The sequence below is a fragment of the Marmota marmota genome, unplaced genomic scaffold (assembly GCF_001458135.2).
Source record: "Marmota marmota marmota unplaced genomic scaffold, marMar, whole genome shotgun sequence".
NCBI lineage: Eukaryota > Metazoa > Chordata > Mammalia > Rodentia > Sciuridae > Marmota > Marmota marmota.
Window position 1 is genome coordinate 24,390,559 of NW_026000249.1, and position 18,718 is coordinate 24,409,276.

The 18,718-nt window shown below is 33.9% G+C and overlaps 1 protein-coding gene across 1 annotated transcript in view; it reads left to right on the plus strand.

Annotated features, from left to right (window-relative positions):
• Positions 1-18,718, plus strand: part of Cfap47 (cilia and flagella associated protein 47) — a 424,564-nt gene that overhangs the window by 211,749 nt on the left and 194,097 nt on the right. Inside the window, exons 38-40 of the mRNA XM_048796386.1 lie at positions 1,105-1,182; positions 5,698-5,753; positions 7,461-7,606. Of these exons, the coding sequence (XP_048652343.1) occupies positions 1,105-1,182; positions 5,698-5,753; positions 7,461-7,606 (280 nt within the window). The remainder of the gene's footprint in view (positions 1-1,104; positions 1,183-5,697; positions 5,754-7,460; positions 7,607-18,718) is intronic.

Consider the following 18,718-nt stretch of genomic DNA (forward strand, 5'->3'; position numbering starts at 1 on the left):
GGGGGGGGGGGGGGGGGTGTCTCATTATTATGAGCAGTGCCACAACTGTGGTTAAAACCTCTGTTCCCTGACTGGAGCCTGAGTGTAAGATGGGAGACCCTTATCTCCTCAGCTGCACTTGCCCAGAACCTGGCTTCAGCAACATGTAATGGGGGAAGTATAAGAAATTTTGAAGTCCTAACTCTCCCAGAAAGATAGTTCTTCAAATGGAAGCCTGGGGAGGAGGGAGCCCTGTGTCCTTGGCAGTAGTGGTCTTACCAAACTGGGAAGGAGGGAGAACGGTTTCTTAATTCAAATACCAGAGATTACAGGTTTAGGTTTTCTTTCCCGAAGGAGGTAAGTCAATGGGAGCATTAATCCTTCAAACAAGGATGGACTAATTAGCTTACAGCTCTCATAGTCCAATCATTTTTATCTCCTAACATTCCTGCATTTACATAGGAGTTTTGGAGGGGCACCTCATATTCAAACTATAACAGTCATACCAAAACAATTGCATTGCTATGTGATTTCAGAAAATGGTATAATCAGTAATGTTCTGTAAATTTTTTTTTCATTCTTTTTTTTTTGCAGTGCTGGGCATGGAATCCAGGGCCTGTACCTTCTAGGCAAAAGCTCTACCAATGAGCTACATCTTGATAACTTAATGATTAATTAGCTACCCATATCTCATGTACATGTCTATTCCTAAAATGTATATTTCTCTTTTTTTGAAATAAGATTAGGAATTGTGAAATGTATATAATTCTGGCTATGCCTTAAGACCAGTTTGTGATTTGGCTTACTTCTGAAATATAATTTGAGCAGTGATTTATGTTCTGAATTTCCTTGCTGTGAAAATTCAGTGTTGCCTTTCCATATAAAAGAATATTATATTTATTTTCAGTATAAAATAATATTTCACATATTTCCATTCTAGATCATTACCTTCTAACATATATGCTTTTAGTTGCAGAATGAGAAAACATGAACATCTTAAATTGTGGTTTATTCTGATCCTAATGTTTTATGTTTTATGAATGATGGAAAGAAAGTAAAAGAATATTTTTGGGTCATCTACAGTTTGTTGCAATACATTTGAAAATAATTCTTTATTTTTTTCAGTGTCATTTTGGTGGAATCCACAACATTTGTCTATTTGCCATCACAATTAACTGAATATGGACAACACATGAGCCACAAGTAAATGTCTATATATTTTATATTCAAAAGTATCTGAGTAAAAGTTCTGAGAGATTAGCACTCAAGGAAGCTTGTTATATTTATTATACCATAGTTTTGATTTATTCAAAATGTTTATTTGACATTATTTACACTCTCATTCAAATATATGTTAGGTGTTACTAGGATCATGTGCAAGAAAACTGTATAAATATGCACTTGATTAAATACAGTATATTTTCATTATTCATGAGAGGCATGTTCTACAAATTTGTCACGAATACTCAATGTGAATACTGGACCTTTGCTCCTAGAAGAAAGAATTTCATAGTTTATAATCTTGAGTCTTAGAAATAACCCATATTGGTAGATTCTATTTTCCTTATTTTACAAATGACTTGCCTGATGGTGCCCAACTACTAGGTGCCATGGAAATGATTCAAAACCTGTCCACCTAGCCCTAGAATTTGGACTTAATAGGGAATTGGAGCAATCACTGACTAGAACTCTGCACATGTCCTTGAACACTGTGAAATACCATGAGTGTTGATTTTAGGGTTACAAATAAATTTTGCAAATGAGCAAATTTGGAAACAGAATTCATGTATAATTATGATCAACTGTGTTTAAACTTGTTCTGCCTACATCATGAGGTCTTTATTTAGGTTAAAAAATAACTTTGAGTCCTGAATAGAGAAGCATAATTTTTTAAAAGTTAAGATTATTTTATATTTCTCACCTATTTTAAGCTACATAATAGGTGTTTAAAATGAAGTATGTTTTAAACAGTATTATCTAGATTAAAGAATGGCAGAAAGAAAATAGTTTTTCTACTGATGAAAACCATGTGTATGTTCATCATTAATATTATGATGTTAGTGTATTTTATACCTTCGTTCATCTCTGTGTAGTCCTTGACAGTATCAATGTCATTTTTTAGGCAAAAAAGTATTAGGAGGCAAGAAATTGGCAGTTTTGATAACATAGGAATTTCCAGTGTTAACGTCATCAGAAACTGTTAAAGTGCTTTTGCAAATTTTGATAAAATTAAAATGAGTATAGGTTATTTTCCAATGGTAAATTATATTTAAATATATTAAATCAATATTTCTGGGAAAACATAAGGGTTTTATCTATTATATTTGATTTATTCAATGGCTATTCTATGAGAAAAGTTGTTAAAGAAGAAAACAATTTTTGTCTCATTGCATTGTTTTACTGAATGCTAATTAAATGCTTAAGTAGGACATTCAAAGTTTTGCTTACATATTTTGCTTTAGTGGACAATAAAACATGAATTAATACTTTGATCTGTAAGATAGCACTATGGATACCATAATAATAAGAGGAATAAGGTATTTTTTAAAAATTTTTCTTTGTAGATATGAATATTAATATTGCTGAAAACACTTCAGTTAACAGTTCTCCTAGATATTTTTTATCTTTTTAGTCTCTTGCTTTTTCTTGAATAAAGTGGCTGTTTTGTTGTCATAGACTTTGCCTGAATACTCTTGAAATAATTTATTCACATTACGTATGAAAAAAATTATATATTATGTATTAAATTAGAGTTAGATCGCAAATCAATGTTGTAGCAATCTGTGAGCATAAATAACTCAAAATCAAAATTGAGTCTACTTTCATGATTTGCAATACACAATAGTAATTCTGTATCTCAAATTTTAGCATGTTTACTTTATATAATATTCTATAATAACTTTTATTGCATCCAAAGTTTTAGAATTATTAAATCCTTGGACTCTGAAGTTATAAGTAAAGAAACTTTCTTTTTTATGGTTTCTTATCTTTTAAAAATTCAATTAAATTTAGTTTAGTTTAATTTTTTCCATACCAGGGATTGAACCCAGGGGCACTTAACCACTGAAACATATCCCTAGCCCTTTTTATTTTTTATTTTGAGACAGGATCTCACTGAGTTGCTTAGGGTCTTACTAAGTTGCTGAGGCTGGCTTTGGTTATAAGTTAGTGGAAATCAAGATGGAATTTTCACCATTCAAATTTCCAAATCCACTGTACCCTTAGACGTCCTGTTAGGGCCCCTTCTTTAGATATTTTTCAACTGCTCAGAGGCCAAAATGGTACAAAAAACAGCAAACATACCATTGCTACTGTTCTCTACATGGCCACTGAGACATCCCCCCACCCCATTTTTGAGGAGCTACTAGATTACATGGAGGATAGAATGAGTCTAAAACTTGATTCTCTCATACATCCTTCCACGATGTATGAAAACTAGACTTGAACCAGATATATTGCTATTTGGTTTAGACACAATCCCAATATAATCCCCTATGGTAATTTTGTGGAAGCTACAATAAAGAGTTTCCATTTATTAAAGGCTTAAGTAGGAAATAATCTTTAGGGCTATTTATTCATGCCTGGAAGCTAACCAACCCAATGACATTTTAATTATTTTAGCTTGAGAAGAGCTACATACCACTACTGCATAGGAAAAAATAAATTTCACCCCTTTGCATCTCAAAACTAGCTTCTACTCCCTGACTCTCACTCCCTGAATTACCAGGAACTATTCCATCGTTTGATCACAGAAGTTTATATAATTTTAGCCTCTTTTGATGCTATTTTTCCTTAAAACCAGAAAGCATTTAAACATGCTCTCTCTACTATAGTTTCAACCATAATCTTGAAATATGTATAAAAATGGTTGCATAGATCTATGTGTAGGGAATAATAAAAAGGTAAATTAATTATTTTCTGTTTTGTCTGTAGGATATCCAAGATACTGGTTTGGATAAATAAATTAGGTATATCATTGACTTTCTAGACTCAGGAACATTAATCAAGTATAATGGAATTTTCACAAGCTAGTAATTTTAATAAAATTATTTTCTGATGTCTTTAACAATCATGATAATCATTTGTTTCATGAAAAAGCCAGGACAAATTTCTAAATCCACAAAGTTTTCTGTCTGTCTTTACCACAAAGAGGACAGGTATCTTAATTTATCCGAGTTTGAGACATTTCTTTGAAATGAGGCAATTCTTGACTTCTTCAAAGGCACTTTTATTACTTGTTTCTGAAAAAAAAGGCAAGGAAAAGAAAAAGGATATGAAGTCCAGATTGGTGTGCTTTTCTACACACTATGATAAAAATGATTGAAGGACTAGAAATTGCAAGTATTGAACTAAATGTGGATTTTAATCAGGCATTCTACCGAGAGCTCCATTATCAAAAAGACGACAATGGAGCCATATAAGGAGAAATAATAAGCACTCTTTGTTATTCTTTCTACTCTGTGTATGGTCTTCCTTATGAATGTAAAATGTCCATCTATTATTATTATGTCTATGGCAGCCTTAAATTAAAGTGTCTATCAAATGCCCAAATTATGTAAAATATTAAATGCATTTTACTTTTTTTTAAAAAAAGCATTACAGTACCTAAGGTGCTAGCCAGAATGCCTGTGAGTAGAAAAAAAGCACTGAACAATTACAAGTGGTAAATAACATCATTGAGTATGATGTAATGAAAAGACAGTGTTATTCATAAAATAAAAATGGGAAAAAAGTAATGGAGGTATTTAGGATAATGTTACTTGAAAAGTACATTTTTAGAGCATCTGACTCAGATGAAAACAAATGACAAAGTGAGTAATTATGAAATTTTTGTATTCTCAGAAAAAAAATAAGTCAATCAATGTGTTTGATCCCAAATATTAATTGACAGCTTGTTGAGCAAAGTTGTCCTGAATACTAAAGAAGTACAATATGCAGGAAATTGGTGAGGGTTCTAGAAGACATAGAACCTGTCAAAGAAGGCAGTTGCTTCAAGCTGTGATTTGCTACTTCATTCCTAGAAATGTAACCAATTATTAAAAAGAAGCAAATATGGAAATTTTACATACACACACACACAAACATATATTTATTTATTATTTTGGCACCAGAGATTGAACACAGGGGCGCTTAACTATTGAACTACTTCCCTGTTCCTTCTCTTTTTTTATACTGAGACAGGTTCTTGATAAATTGCTAAGGGCCTCACTAAGTTGCTAAGGCTGGCTTTGAATTCATGGCCCTCCTTCCCTAGCCTCCCAAGCCAAATGTGGAAATAATAAACTTAGAAAAGATTATTTTTTTTCAAGTAATCAAGCTATAGAAACACTCTAACACTCCAAAAGGAGAGTGTATTTATTTACTTACTTTTTAAGTAAATAAATTGTCTCTTTGAGTCTCTGGCTTAGGGTTATTATTATCAAATGTTTACTTCCCTACAAAGGTAAAAGTGTATCATTTTTATCAAATTTTTTTAAAAGAGTAGTAGAAATATGGTCAATTGGTGTTTCCCTTATTATTTTTCTTTTACTTTATCAAACTATATAAGCATGAAATGATATATAAAATACATCTGTGAACTTTGCATGTCATATTGTACGAAGTCATAATTTTTAGGGCTCCATAAGATTTAATTAAGATAGATAATTGTTTCTGAATTTTTTTATTTGCTGTTGATATTGTTTTTCTATTTTCTTGTGATGGTGATGGTGTGATTAGCAATGGATGTGATGGTGCTCAGGACTCTTCCCATAGCACAATGGGCTTAAAAACCTGTGAGTATCTTAAATAAGTTTTTATGGGTTTTCATGTCTGACATTTATGCACAAAGCATAATATAAAATGAAATATTCATCAAGAGATGTTTTCAACTATAGTCAGAATGGCAAACCCTGGGGATCTCAGGTAGGATTAGAGGCTGAAGTGTTGGCTCCCTACCTTTTCTATTGTTAACCCTGTAAGGGATTCTGCCCACATCTCTCCTTTTACTAAGTTTTAGTTCCCTCTACTGCATAAGGAATGTATTTAGATATGTGACTTTTTTGTCTCTTTTGGATTATTTTGTACTGCTTAAACATACTCACCTGACAAATATTACTAAGTTTAGAATTGTAAGGATAGCACAGGTTTACTTTGTTTTATGAAAAAACTGTAGGTCTAGAAATGACTGGAAAATCAATATAGGAAAGTTCTGGTTATTCCTAGCTACAGAAGAGACCACCCCAAATGTAATGGTATGAAACAATGAAAACAAATTATAGTCATTATCTCCCATATTTGGGGGGTGACTGGGCTCAGCTGGATGATTCTAGTTCAAGGTCTCTCAAGGTGTCCCTTGAGATGGATACTGGGACTTGACTCATCTCAAAGGCTTTGTCATTTACATGCCTGATTGTTAATGCTGCCTTTTGACCTGGATCTCAATTGGGGCCATTGGCCTGGACACTTACAGGTAGCTTTTCCTTGTGGCCCAGGCTTCTTCATAGAACGGAAACTGGGTTCTAAAAGCAAGTGATCCAAGAAAGTGAGAGAACTAGGCAAAAATTATATTATATTATCTGTCCTAGTGTCAGAAATCCCATTGCTTCACCACTGCCACATTTTAGCATACTGTTTGTTGGGATGATGTTACTAAGGCTGGTGCACCATATCCCCACATTCAAGGCAGTATCAAAGTGCCGCAAATAACTCAAACGCAAGTCAGCATGAGCAAGGAAGAAGAAGAAGCCCCTTTATTGAATATAGCAGTTTTTTTTATAGTATTGTGAACAAAGAAGGCAGCATTCCAACAGCACTGACTCAGGTCTCTAAGCTAGCAAAATATTGTATGCAGAAGTAACTTACTAATCAGAAGTAACCTGCTTCTAATGACTTAATCTACTCTTGGGCTGGAGCGTTCTGAGTTCTGCTCTTTGTTAAGAACAGATAAAAATTTTCTAAGAGCCCTCCTAGCCCACTTGGCAGAACATCCCATTTGCAGGCAAGCTCCACCAAAGACTGCAAAGCAGCTCGTTTGCAAGCATGCATGCAGTCACATCTGATTCTCTACACAAAGAATGAATGGACTCATTTTAAAACTACTAAAAACAGAAGTGTGTATATATTTCAGTATATAAGACAGTCCTTCATTTCCTGTTCAAATTGTTACACTTTGTAATATAAACTATTAAACAATCCACAAAAAGTTGGAGATTCATGAGTGATTCTATGTGTAGCCAGATTAATTTTAAATAGTAGTGAAGTTCCTTTTGTTAAGAAATTTTTAATATAGGGGGTCATCATTATCCATTTTGTTATAACCTGCTTGACCTGGAGTCACCCGTACTTTCATTTAAAAATATAATGTATCATCTTCTAATTCTGTGTTCTAATGTTATAAATATCCTATAGATCCCAAAATGCATACTAATTTAAGCAGCTCCTTTATTTGAATAGCAGTTATAATATCATATATCAACTAGCTCTGTGTCATGTTTTGGTAGCAATTAAATCCAATTTCATCAGAGAGTTCTTCTGCTCTGTACAAAATCTTTCCCTGGAAGGAAAAGGATCTTCAAACCTGGAGCTCTACTATCTTCCGTTTGACATCCACATACGCTACTGTGCCATCATCTTGCACAACAAAGAGGTGAGAACAGAACTGGTTTATGCTACTATCATGGCCTGCCACTGTAATGAGGTCACTAGTACAGACCACTTAAAGGCAGCTGAATACTATAGAAATATAGATAATTTCAGTATCCAAGTTGCTAGGAAAGGAGCTCATCCTCAAAAATATTCAAAGTGTTCTACTAGTTGTGGGTAAATTTTATGGTAGTTTCACAGGGAAGTAACATGGGAGCCGAGTGGTGTATGCCTAACCTTGCTGTGGCTCCATCTGTATGTAAGTTATAATAGAGTTACCCTCTTTCAGAAAGCACAGCTATGTGGTGACCAGAGGAGGGAATTTATAATCCCCATGATATAGCCCCAATGTGTCCATTATATATACCCTATATTGAGTACATACATAATGAAAATTACCATTTGGTAGTTGGAAAGAGGTATTGTACTTTTCTGGCATTTATAGACTCATTTAGAGATGAAAAATAACACAGCTTAATAAACATGTAAAATACATTTCAATTTTACACATAAATTGCCATTTAAAATCCCTTTTTATGACAATACTAAAACTTGGCTTTATTTCCTTTAAAGAAGTTTAGGGGCTGGGGATGTAAGTCAGTAGTAGAGTATGGGTCTATTATGCACAAGGCTCTGGGTTCCATCTCCAGCATCACAGTTAACAGCAACAAAAAGTAATGCAGGATTTAAACACATTCCTCCCTATGTAAGATTTGTGCAAAATAATAGCAACCAGTAGTTTGATCAAGTGCTTTAAAATCCCTTTTTCAGAATACTGGGATTAATTCTCAATAGCCTAGTAATGAGGTTGATCATTTTTAAAAAAATAGACTAATAGATTACACAATTAGATTGTTTATACAAATCTAATCTAAATTAATAAAAATATAATTATACTTAATTTGATATCTAAATTTATTAAAACATGACTTTGATTGCCTATATTTTGTCCTTGTCAGAGAATCAATAATAAAAAAAATAATCTTGGAAATATATGGCTATCTATTGAGAGATAATGCCCCAATTTAAAGGATTATATTTAATTATAATGACATATATGGGGAAACACATGTATCAATTTACACATTCAATTATATTGCTAATTACATAGAAAAATGCAATTATATGCTTAACCAGATAATAAAATATCCAAGCCCACCTAGTTAGCTCCTGTATCTTATTAAGTGTGTTATAACTCCTTTGTCATTGAGACTCACCTGTTGAAAACTATAAAATACTTAGTCCTCTATTTGGTAGCTTTACAATAAAAAACATTTCTAGTAAGAGTGCTATCAAGGAACTGCTATTTGTTTCAGTTTGGCTGTTCCATTTGAACTTTCAGAGAGATGAAGTAATTTATGTATTTAACAACTGTTTGAAAGTAGAAATAGGGCTGGGGTTGAGGTTCAGTGGTAGAGTGCTTGCCTAGCATGCGTGAAGCACTGGGTTCATTCCCCAGCTCCACATAAAAAAAAATTAAAATAAAGGTATTGTGTCCATCTACAACTAAAAATAATGTTAAAAAAAGAAAGTAGAAACAGTTTTATAATACTTCTATCAATGTTCACAAAAATTCTTAGCTTAGAAGAAAACCTATGAAAGCTCTGAAAAGTTATTTTATTAGGTGCCAGAAACCCAAACTAATTTATTCTGTAATGTGGAATGGGCAGATTAAATAGAGGAACCTCAAGTGGAATCACGACTCAGTCCCTTAGGAATTGTACCTCCAGGGAGGAGAGGTTAACAGACCACTTTACAAAACACACAAACACTGCAAAGCACACAGCAGGATATTGACCATTTCCTGGTTTTCACTTTGGTGCCCAGCATATGAACATCTGTTTACCAAGTAAGAAATCACTGGCATTGCTAAACTCAGCTGTTTCAGGGCAATGGGGTAATCAAGCAGAGATCCTTCTCTTGGGAGCTGGATTAAGAGTGGCTTCCAGTGCAGCTACTTGCTGCGATATACCAACTCTTTCCCACCAACCCTTGAGCACTTTCATTTAGCCAATCTAGCACCTACCTTCCCTCTGGTAGATTTATCTTCCCAGCCTTGGTTGTCCTCTTCTGTATACAAACCTTAATCAGAAGAAATTGAGACCAAATGCAAGTATTGTTGACATGTGGCAGCCTGGATGGGAGCCACCCTGCCTGAGCAACTCATGTAAATCAGTCCAGTACCATAGCAGGATTCCCTATATCAATGCAACTTTTAGTTTCCCCAAGTTAAACTAAAAATTATCAGGGTAAGCATGCTTCCTTCCAAATAAAAGACCTCATAAGACCTTCTTTTGGATTTATGGTCTATAATAATTTAGTTTACAGTGATTCACAATAGTTTTTAAAAATATTGAATATCACTCTGGTCATCTGCCATATATGTGCATAAATATATGGGGCCACTTCTCTGACTCTTTATACTGTGCATCAGTTCATTGTCTTTTAGTCTATTATGTCTTTCTGTCTGTGCTCATGCTCAGATTAAGTTGACAATCTTTATTTCAAATAAAATTTATTTTAGACATTCTACAACAAATGTAATTTTTTTTTCAATCATAATTAAGGTTCAGAACTTAGTAATACTGATTTGTGATTCCATTTATCAAATATGAAGGTAAAAACTTGAAATCATATTATGCTGAAATCTTTATGTAATTTTAAATTTAGTCAAACTAGCTGAAGTTTTGTTAAAGATAACTTGGAATGAGTTTTATTTGAAGGTTATTTCTTTTTATTTTTTATTTTTAAATGGCAAGGCACATTTCATTCGCTCATTAAATTTTTTATTCAATTTGTCACAATTGCTTTTCTTTTTTGTGGGGCAGGGAATCAGGGATTGAACCCAGGAGTGCTTTACCACTGACCCACAACCCTAGCCCTTTTTATTTATTTATTTTTTTTTAATTTTGAGACAGGGCCTTGCTGAGTTACTGAGGCTGGCCTCAAACTTGTAATCTTCCTGTCTCAGCCTCCCAAGTCACTGGGAATACAGGCATGTGCCATCACACCCAGCTACTTCTTTTCTTTGTTATGGGAGAGGGTAACATACACCCCATCCCATAAAGCACACCCTTAACCTCTTGGGAAAACAGGTAAGATAAAATACTCTCAGGCCCATAAAATACTTTGCAACCTCATAATGACCCCTAGGAATCTGGAATTATGTAAACCATTAAGTCTCCATCTATGTGGTAAATATTCACAAAGATACATAGAGTTTCAGACTTCTCCCCCACTGCAAGGCCATTTCCCAGTTCACCCACCTTCCTTTCTCCTATTAACTGTAAAATCTTTGTCTTACACTAAATGCTATAGCCTTTTCCATGTAAAATATAAGGCGAAAATCTGATGATGAAAATTTGTACCTGTTGCATACTTATTCTTGAGGATACCTTCTGGGTTCTTTATAAAAAGTACTACCAACTAGATTGTAAAGATCCTACATCCCTGGGGTACCAACATTTTAGCTCCAGGGGACACTATCTCAAATGACACATAGTAAATGAAGAAACAATACTTTCTATTTTCCCAAATTTTTGTTTCTTTTATGAACTCTCCCATACTTTTCTTCTTTTCTTTTTTCTTTCAATGCTGTGGATCAAACCCACGGCCTTGTGAATGCTGGGCTAGTGTTCTACTACTAAGCCACCTCCCCAGACCCACAAACCCTCTCATTCTTGAAGGAAACTGTTTATACAGAGAATAACTATAGGAAATTTTAAATTTGCCACCCTCAAACAGCTCACACAGAAACTTGGTGTGGATTTGAAGTATAGATACCCCCCTCCAGGTTGGTGAGGAAAGCTTGCTGAATGTACAGCACATTCCTATAAAAGAAACACGCGTCACTTACCTTGTGCTGGAACAACGTGGCCCTCAACATGCCCCCTTGCAAGGCATAATATTTGCTAATGTGCATAGTATCCTGGAATGTCTATTAATTTCTATAAAACAGTCAGACTTGACAATTTCTAGAATAGAGGAAGAATGCATCTCTATATGATAGTAGAGACAGGGATAATTGACTTATAGAGGAGTTTGTTCAATATGGATGAATAGAAACATTTCAGTTAAAAAGAAAAGTTGTAAAACAGATGGTGGAATGAGATGGACATCATTACCCTAAGTACATGTATGAAGACACTAATGTTGTGACTCTACTTTGTGTACAACCAGAGGTATGAAAAATTGTGCTCTATGTGTGTAATATGAATTGTAGTGTATTCTGCTATCATATATAAAAATTAGAAGAAAAAAATTAAAAAAAGAAAAGTTGGAGAAGGGAAAAGTATGTTCTAGAAAAACTTCTAAAAACATGAGGCAAAACAGCTATTTATGAAATTTCACGGATGCTTGAAATATGAATTGTCAGATTGGTTTGTTGAAAGTGGCAGAAAATTATTTGACTGGGAAGATCAGATAGATATTAAGGAGAAGACTTAGTTTTAAGTTCAAAGCTTAGCTATTATTATTATTGTTGCTGTTATTATTGAAAGCAAGTACCTCATTGAAACATAGACAGGGCCTGATTTCATGTTTGCTTCTAAAAACATTTCTGGTAGCAAAACAGAGAATAGATTAAGAGTTAGAGACAGAAACTAGAAGCAGGGAGATTGGCTGAGAGATTCTTGCAATCTATTACATGAGTCCACACACCAGTATTCTATATGGCCCTCTGTTTTTCTGCTCTGTAAATCTGATATGGAACAACAAGGACTACAATGTGATCACTAGCATAGAGAAAGAGAAGAATGTGGAACTCAATGGTGAGAGAAGAAATTATATTGTGGGAAGAAGGAGGAAAAACAAAGTAGAGGGCAAAAAAGAACTGTAGCGATTCTACTGATATAAGTATGAAGCTTTTTAAATTTTTTGTTTATTTAAATTAATACATAGTAATTGTACACATGTATGGACTATAGTGTGTTATTTCAATACATGTATAATTTGTGTAATGATCAAATCAAGGTATTTAGCATATCCATCACATCAAACACTTATATTTTCTTCATGGTGAAAACACTAAAAATCCTTCCTTCAAGCTATTTTGAAATCAACAATTATTAACTATATTTACTCTACTGTACCGCAGAGCAATAAAATTTATCCTTTCTAACTGTAACTTTGTGTCTTTTGACCACCTTCTCTTCATCCTCCCATCCTCCTGTCCTCCCTAGCCTTTCACAATGACTATTCTCCTCTGTACTTCTATGAGATCAACTTTTTTAGATTTTTTAGATTCCTGGCTTATTGCACATAACATAATGTCTTCCAGGTTCATCCATGTTGTGGCAATAGACAGAATTTCCTTCCCTTCTAAGGCTGAATATTATCCCACTGTATACATCTACCATGTTTTTTTTTTAAGTCCACCCATCCACTGATGAACACTTGGGTTGATTCAATATCTTGGCTGTTGTGAATTATTCTGCAGTTAAGCAAGAGAATTCAGATATGTCTTCCACATATTGATTTCATTTCCTTTGGACATATATGTATTAGGGATTTCTTGACCACATAGTAGTTCTATCATTAACTTTTTGAGGAATTTCCATACTATTATCCACAATGGCTGTAATAATTTACACTTCTACCAATAGTGTTATAATAGTTCTCCTTTCCCCACATCTTTGCCACTTACTTTTTGTCTTTTTGACAATTGGTATTCTAACTGGGTTGAGGTGATACATCTTTGTGTTCCTGATTTGCATTGTCCTAGTAAATAGTGATGTTGACCATTTTTGTCATTTACCTATTGGCCATTTGCATGTTTTATGTTGAGAAATGTCTATTCAGATCATTTGCCCAGTTTTTTAAATTTGATTTTTTCTTTTCTCTTTCTCCCTTCTTCCCTTTCTTTCCTTTTTTATTATTGGTTGTGTTCCTTGTATATTCCAGGTATTAACTTCTTGCCAAATGCAGTTCACAAATATTTTTCCCAATCTCTAAGTTGTCTCTTCACTGTATTGTTTCCTTTGCTGTGTAGGGGCTTTTTGGTTTAATGTAATTCCATTTGTCCTTTTTTGTTTGTTTGTTTGTTTGGTTGGGTTTTTTGGTTTTTTTTATTTTTATTTTTTTATTTTTTTTTTACTTTCTAAACTTATGCTTTTGAGGTCTTCTCCAAAATAATCGTTATTTGGACAATGTCATAAAGTGTTTCACCAATGTTTTCTTCTAGTAGTTGCATAGTTTTGGTTCTTAGTCTTTAAGTCTTTAATGCATTTAGATTTAATTTTTATATATAGTGAGAAATAGGAGTCTAGCTTTATTATTCAGCACATAGTTATCCAGTTTCCCCAGCACCATTTATTGAAGAGACTATCCCTTCCCCCAGTGTGTGTTATTGGCACCTTAGTTGAAAAGAACTTAGCTATAGATGTGTGGGTTGATTTCTGGTTTTCTATCCTGTTCCACTAGTCTCTGTGTGTGTGTGTGTGTGTGTGTGCGTGTGTGTATCTTTTATCTATTTTTTTTTTTTTTATATTTTAAAGGTAGCTAAGATAATACATCTAGCTTTGTTCCTTTTACTCAAGATTACTTAGGCTCTTCAAGTTTTTTTTATGGTTCCACATCAATTTGAGGATTTTATTTTACAATTTCTGTGAAGAATGTCATTGGTATTTTCACAGAGATTACATTGAATCTATAGATTGCTTTTGGTTGTATAGATATTTTAACTATTAATTCTTCCAATTGATGAACATGTGACATCTTTTCATTTATTTATGTTTTCTTCAATTTTTTCATCAATATTTTATAGTTTTCACTATAGAAAGCTTTCACCTCCTTGGGATACATTTATTTCTAGGTGTTTTGCTTTTTATACCTATTATTAAAGGGGTTGTTTTCTTAGTTTCTTTTCCAGATAGTTGTTCACTGTTACCACATAGAAACATTACTGATTTTTATGTTGATTTTTTTTTTCTTTTGACATGGGATCCTGCTAAATTGCCAAGACTGACCTCAAACTCACTATCCACATGCCTCAACCTCCTGAGTAGCTGGGATTACTGGCACACAGCGCTATACTTAGCTCTAGCTCTTTATGTTGATTTTTTTTATCCTAAAACTTTATAAAACTTGTTTATTAGTTTCTAGTAGTTTGGGGGGATAATTAAAGTTTTCTCTCTATAAAACCATGTTATCTACAAGCAGGGACAATTTGACATCCCATTTCCAATTTGAATGCTTTTTATTTCCTTCTTCTGTTTTAATCGCACTGGCTAAGGCTTCTAGTATTATTTTGAATATAACTGCTGAAAACAGATATCCTTATCTTATTCTGGATTTTAGGGGGAAAGCTTTCAACTTTTCCCTGTTCAGTGAGGTTAGCTGCTAGTTTGTCAGATATGGTTTTTATTGGTTAAGATACATTCCCTTTATACTTATTATTTTGAGAGTATTTGTGATGAAAGGGTATTGAGTTTTATCAAATGCTTTTTCTTTTTCTATTGAAATAATTTCATGATATTTGTTCATTGTCGTGATAATGTGATATATCACATTTATTGATTTGTGTGTGTTGAACCAGACTTGCATCTCAGGGATGAATCTCCTTTGATCATGCTGAATGATCTTATAGAAGTGCTGTTGAGTTTGGTTTGCTAGTATTTTGTTGATAATTTTTTGCATCTATGTTCATCAGAGTTACTGGCCTTTTTAAATTATTGTTGTATCCTTTTCTGGTTTTGATATCAGAATAACGCTGGCCTGAAAGAATGGATTTGAAAGAATCTCATCTCCTTCAGTTTGTGGGATTAGTTTGAGCATTGGTATTAGTTCTTTAAAAGTTTGGTTTGTATGAAACAGCAGTGAAGCCATGAGGTCTTGGGGTTTTTGCTTGTTTGTTTTGTTTAATTAAATTATTTTATTTATTCTAATTTCTTATACTTGATGGCAGAGTGTAATTCATTTCATATTACACATATAGAGCACAATTTTTTAAGTCACTGATTGTACACAAAGTATTTTCACACCACTCATGTCTTCATACATGTACTTAGGGTAATAATGTCTAAATCTTTCCTACCCCTTGCCCCCTCTGTTCCCCTCCCTCCCCTTTGCTCTATCTAAAGTTCCTCCATTCCTCCCATGATCCTCCCCATCACCATTATGAATCAGCATCCGCATATCAAAGAAAACATTCGGCCTTTGGTTTTTTGGGATTGGCTTACTTCACTTAGCATGATATTCTCCAACTTCATCCATTTACCTGCAAATGCCATGATTTTATTCTCTTTTAATGCTGAGTAATCTTCCATTGTGTATATATATCAAAGTTTCCCTATCCATTCATCTACTTAAGGGCATCTAGGTTGGTTCCATAATTTAGCTATCGTGAATTGTGCTGGTATAAACATCAATATGGCTGTGTCCCTATAGTATGATGTTTTTAAGTTCTCCGGGTATAAACCGAGGAGTGGGATAGTTGGGTCAAATGGTGGTTCCATTTCCAGTTTTCCAAGGAATCTCCAGATTGCTTTCCATATTGGCTGCACCAATTTGCAGTCCCATCAGCAATGTATGAGTGTGCCTTTTTTCCCCACATCCTTGCTAACACTTATTGGTGTTTGTGTTATTGATAGCTGCCATTCTGACTGGAGTGAGATAAAATCTTAGAGTAGTTTTGATTTGCATTTCTCTAATTACTAGAGATGTTGAACATTTTTTTCATATATATATATTGATTGATTGATTGTATATCAGTGTGTCTATTCTGTTCCTTGGCCCATTTATTGATTGGGTCATTTTTTGTTTGTTTGTTTGTTTGTTTTTTTTTGGTGTTAAGGTTTTTGAGTTCTTTATATACCCTAGAGATTAGTGCTCTATCTGATATGTTTGTGGTAAAAATTTGCTCCCATTCTGTAGGCTCTCTATTCACTTCACTGATAGTTTATTTTGCTGAGAAGAAGCTTTTGAGTTTGAATCCATCCCATTTGTTGATTCTTGATTTTAATTCTTGATCTATAGGAGTCTTATTAAGGAAGCTGGGGCCTAATCCAACATGATGGAGATTTGGGCCTACTTTTTCTTCCATTAGGTGCAAGGTCTCTGGTTTAATTCCTAGGTCCTTGATCCACTTTGAGTTGAGTTTAGTACATGGTGAGAGTATTGCCAAATGACCATACTACCAAAAGCACTATATAGATTCAATGCAGTCGCAATCAAAATCCTAATGGCATTTCTTATATAAATAGAAAAAGCAATTATGAAATTCATCTGGAAAAATAAGAGACACAGAATAGCCAAAGCAATTCTTAGAAAGAGGAATGAAACTGGTGGCATTACTATTCCAGACCTTAAACTATAATACAGAGCAATAGTAACAAAAACAACATGGTATTGGCACCAAAATAGACTAGTAGATCAATGGTACCAAATAGAAGACACAGAGTCTAATCCACATAACTAAAAGTGCCAAAAATGTACACTGGAAAAAAGATAGCCTCTTCAACAAATGGTGCTGGGAAAACTGGAAATCCACATGTAACAAAATGATATTAAACCTCTATCTCTCACCATGTTTTCTTTTGTTTTGATGAAAGACTTTTTATTACTGATTCAATTTTGTTATTTCTTATTGGTCTCTTTAGGTTTTCCATTTCTTCATGATCCAATCTTGGTAGGTTGTATGTGTGCAGGAATGTGTTCATTTCATTTGGGTTTTCTGATTTGTTGTTGTATCATTGTTTATAATAATCTCTTGTGTCCTTTTTTTATTTCTTTCATATCATTTGTAATGTCTCTTTTTCATATCTGCTTATGTTTATTTTGGCCATACTTCTTTTTTTCTTAGTCTAGATAATGGCCTGCCATTTTTTTTTAATCTTTTTAAGAAACCAACTCTACTTCATTGACCTTTTGTACTGTTTTGTGGTGTCTGTTTTGCTTATTTCTGCTAAATATTTATGCTTTCTTTCCTTCTACTAATTTTGAAATTAAGTTGTTTTTGTTTCTCTAGTTCCTAGATGTGTAATGTTAGGTTGTTTGAGATCTTTCTAGTTTTTTTGAGATAACCATTTATTGCTAAAACCTTACCTGTTAGATCTCATTCTGCTGTATCTCATAGGCTTAGTTATTCTGTATTTCCATTTTCATTGTCTTTTTTTTTTTTCTCTCTCTCTCTTTTTTCTTTTTTACTGCCAGGGGTTGAACCCAGGGCCTTATGCATGCTAGGCAAGCACTCTACCACTGAATTATATCTCTAGCTCACCATTTTCATTTGTCTTAATAATTTTTTTAAAATTTCCTTTTTTCATTTTGTCATCCCATTTGTTGTTTTGTTTATGTTCTATGTATATGTATGATTTTCATAGATGCTCCTCTTATTGATTTCTATTTTTATTAGATTTTGGTGAGCAAAGATGCTTGATGTTATTTTGATTAAAAAAAAAACATTAAGACTTCTTTTGTAGTCTAACATAATGTATCCAGGAAAATGTCACATATGTTGTTGAGAAGAATATGTATCTGAAGCTGTTGTGTGGAAATGTTCTGTAAATGTTAGGTACATTTGCTCTAGAGTAAAATTTAACTTTGGTGTTTCTTTGTTGATTTTCTGTCTGGATGATCTGTCCCTTGCTGAAAGTGGGTGTTGAAACCCACTACTGTTGTTGAAATGCAGCTCATCTCTCCTTTTCAATCTATTAATATTTCTCATTTTGTGAGGGAGAACTGGGCATGTACCCAGGTCTATAAACCTGTGCTTTGGGCCCACATACATGTTTCCTGGAAGTTTTCTGCATAGGCAAAACAGTGCCTCAACTTCAGCAGTAGGAGCTAGAGGTGATACTGGACCCCCCACTCAATCTGCTGTAGGATAGAGGCTGATGAACCTGTTGCAGTGGCCCAGATGCATACATTTACTAGCAATTTCCTCCAAAGAACAGTTTATCAACTGCAATAAGAGGATCTGGGCTGACTATGCTCTCTTAAGATCTTTAGTGAGATGGAGGATGAAATGCCCTCTTTGGTACCTAGGAGGATATGCATCCCTTGGAATTTCTCTGTACAGGAAGGAATATTCTCTGAGTGCAAATAGAGGGACCTGGGCTAAGACAAGGCCACTTCAGACTGTTGTGGTACAGAGGCTAAGAATATGTCATATAGTCTC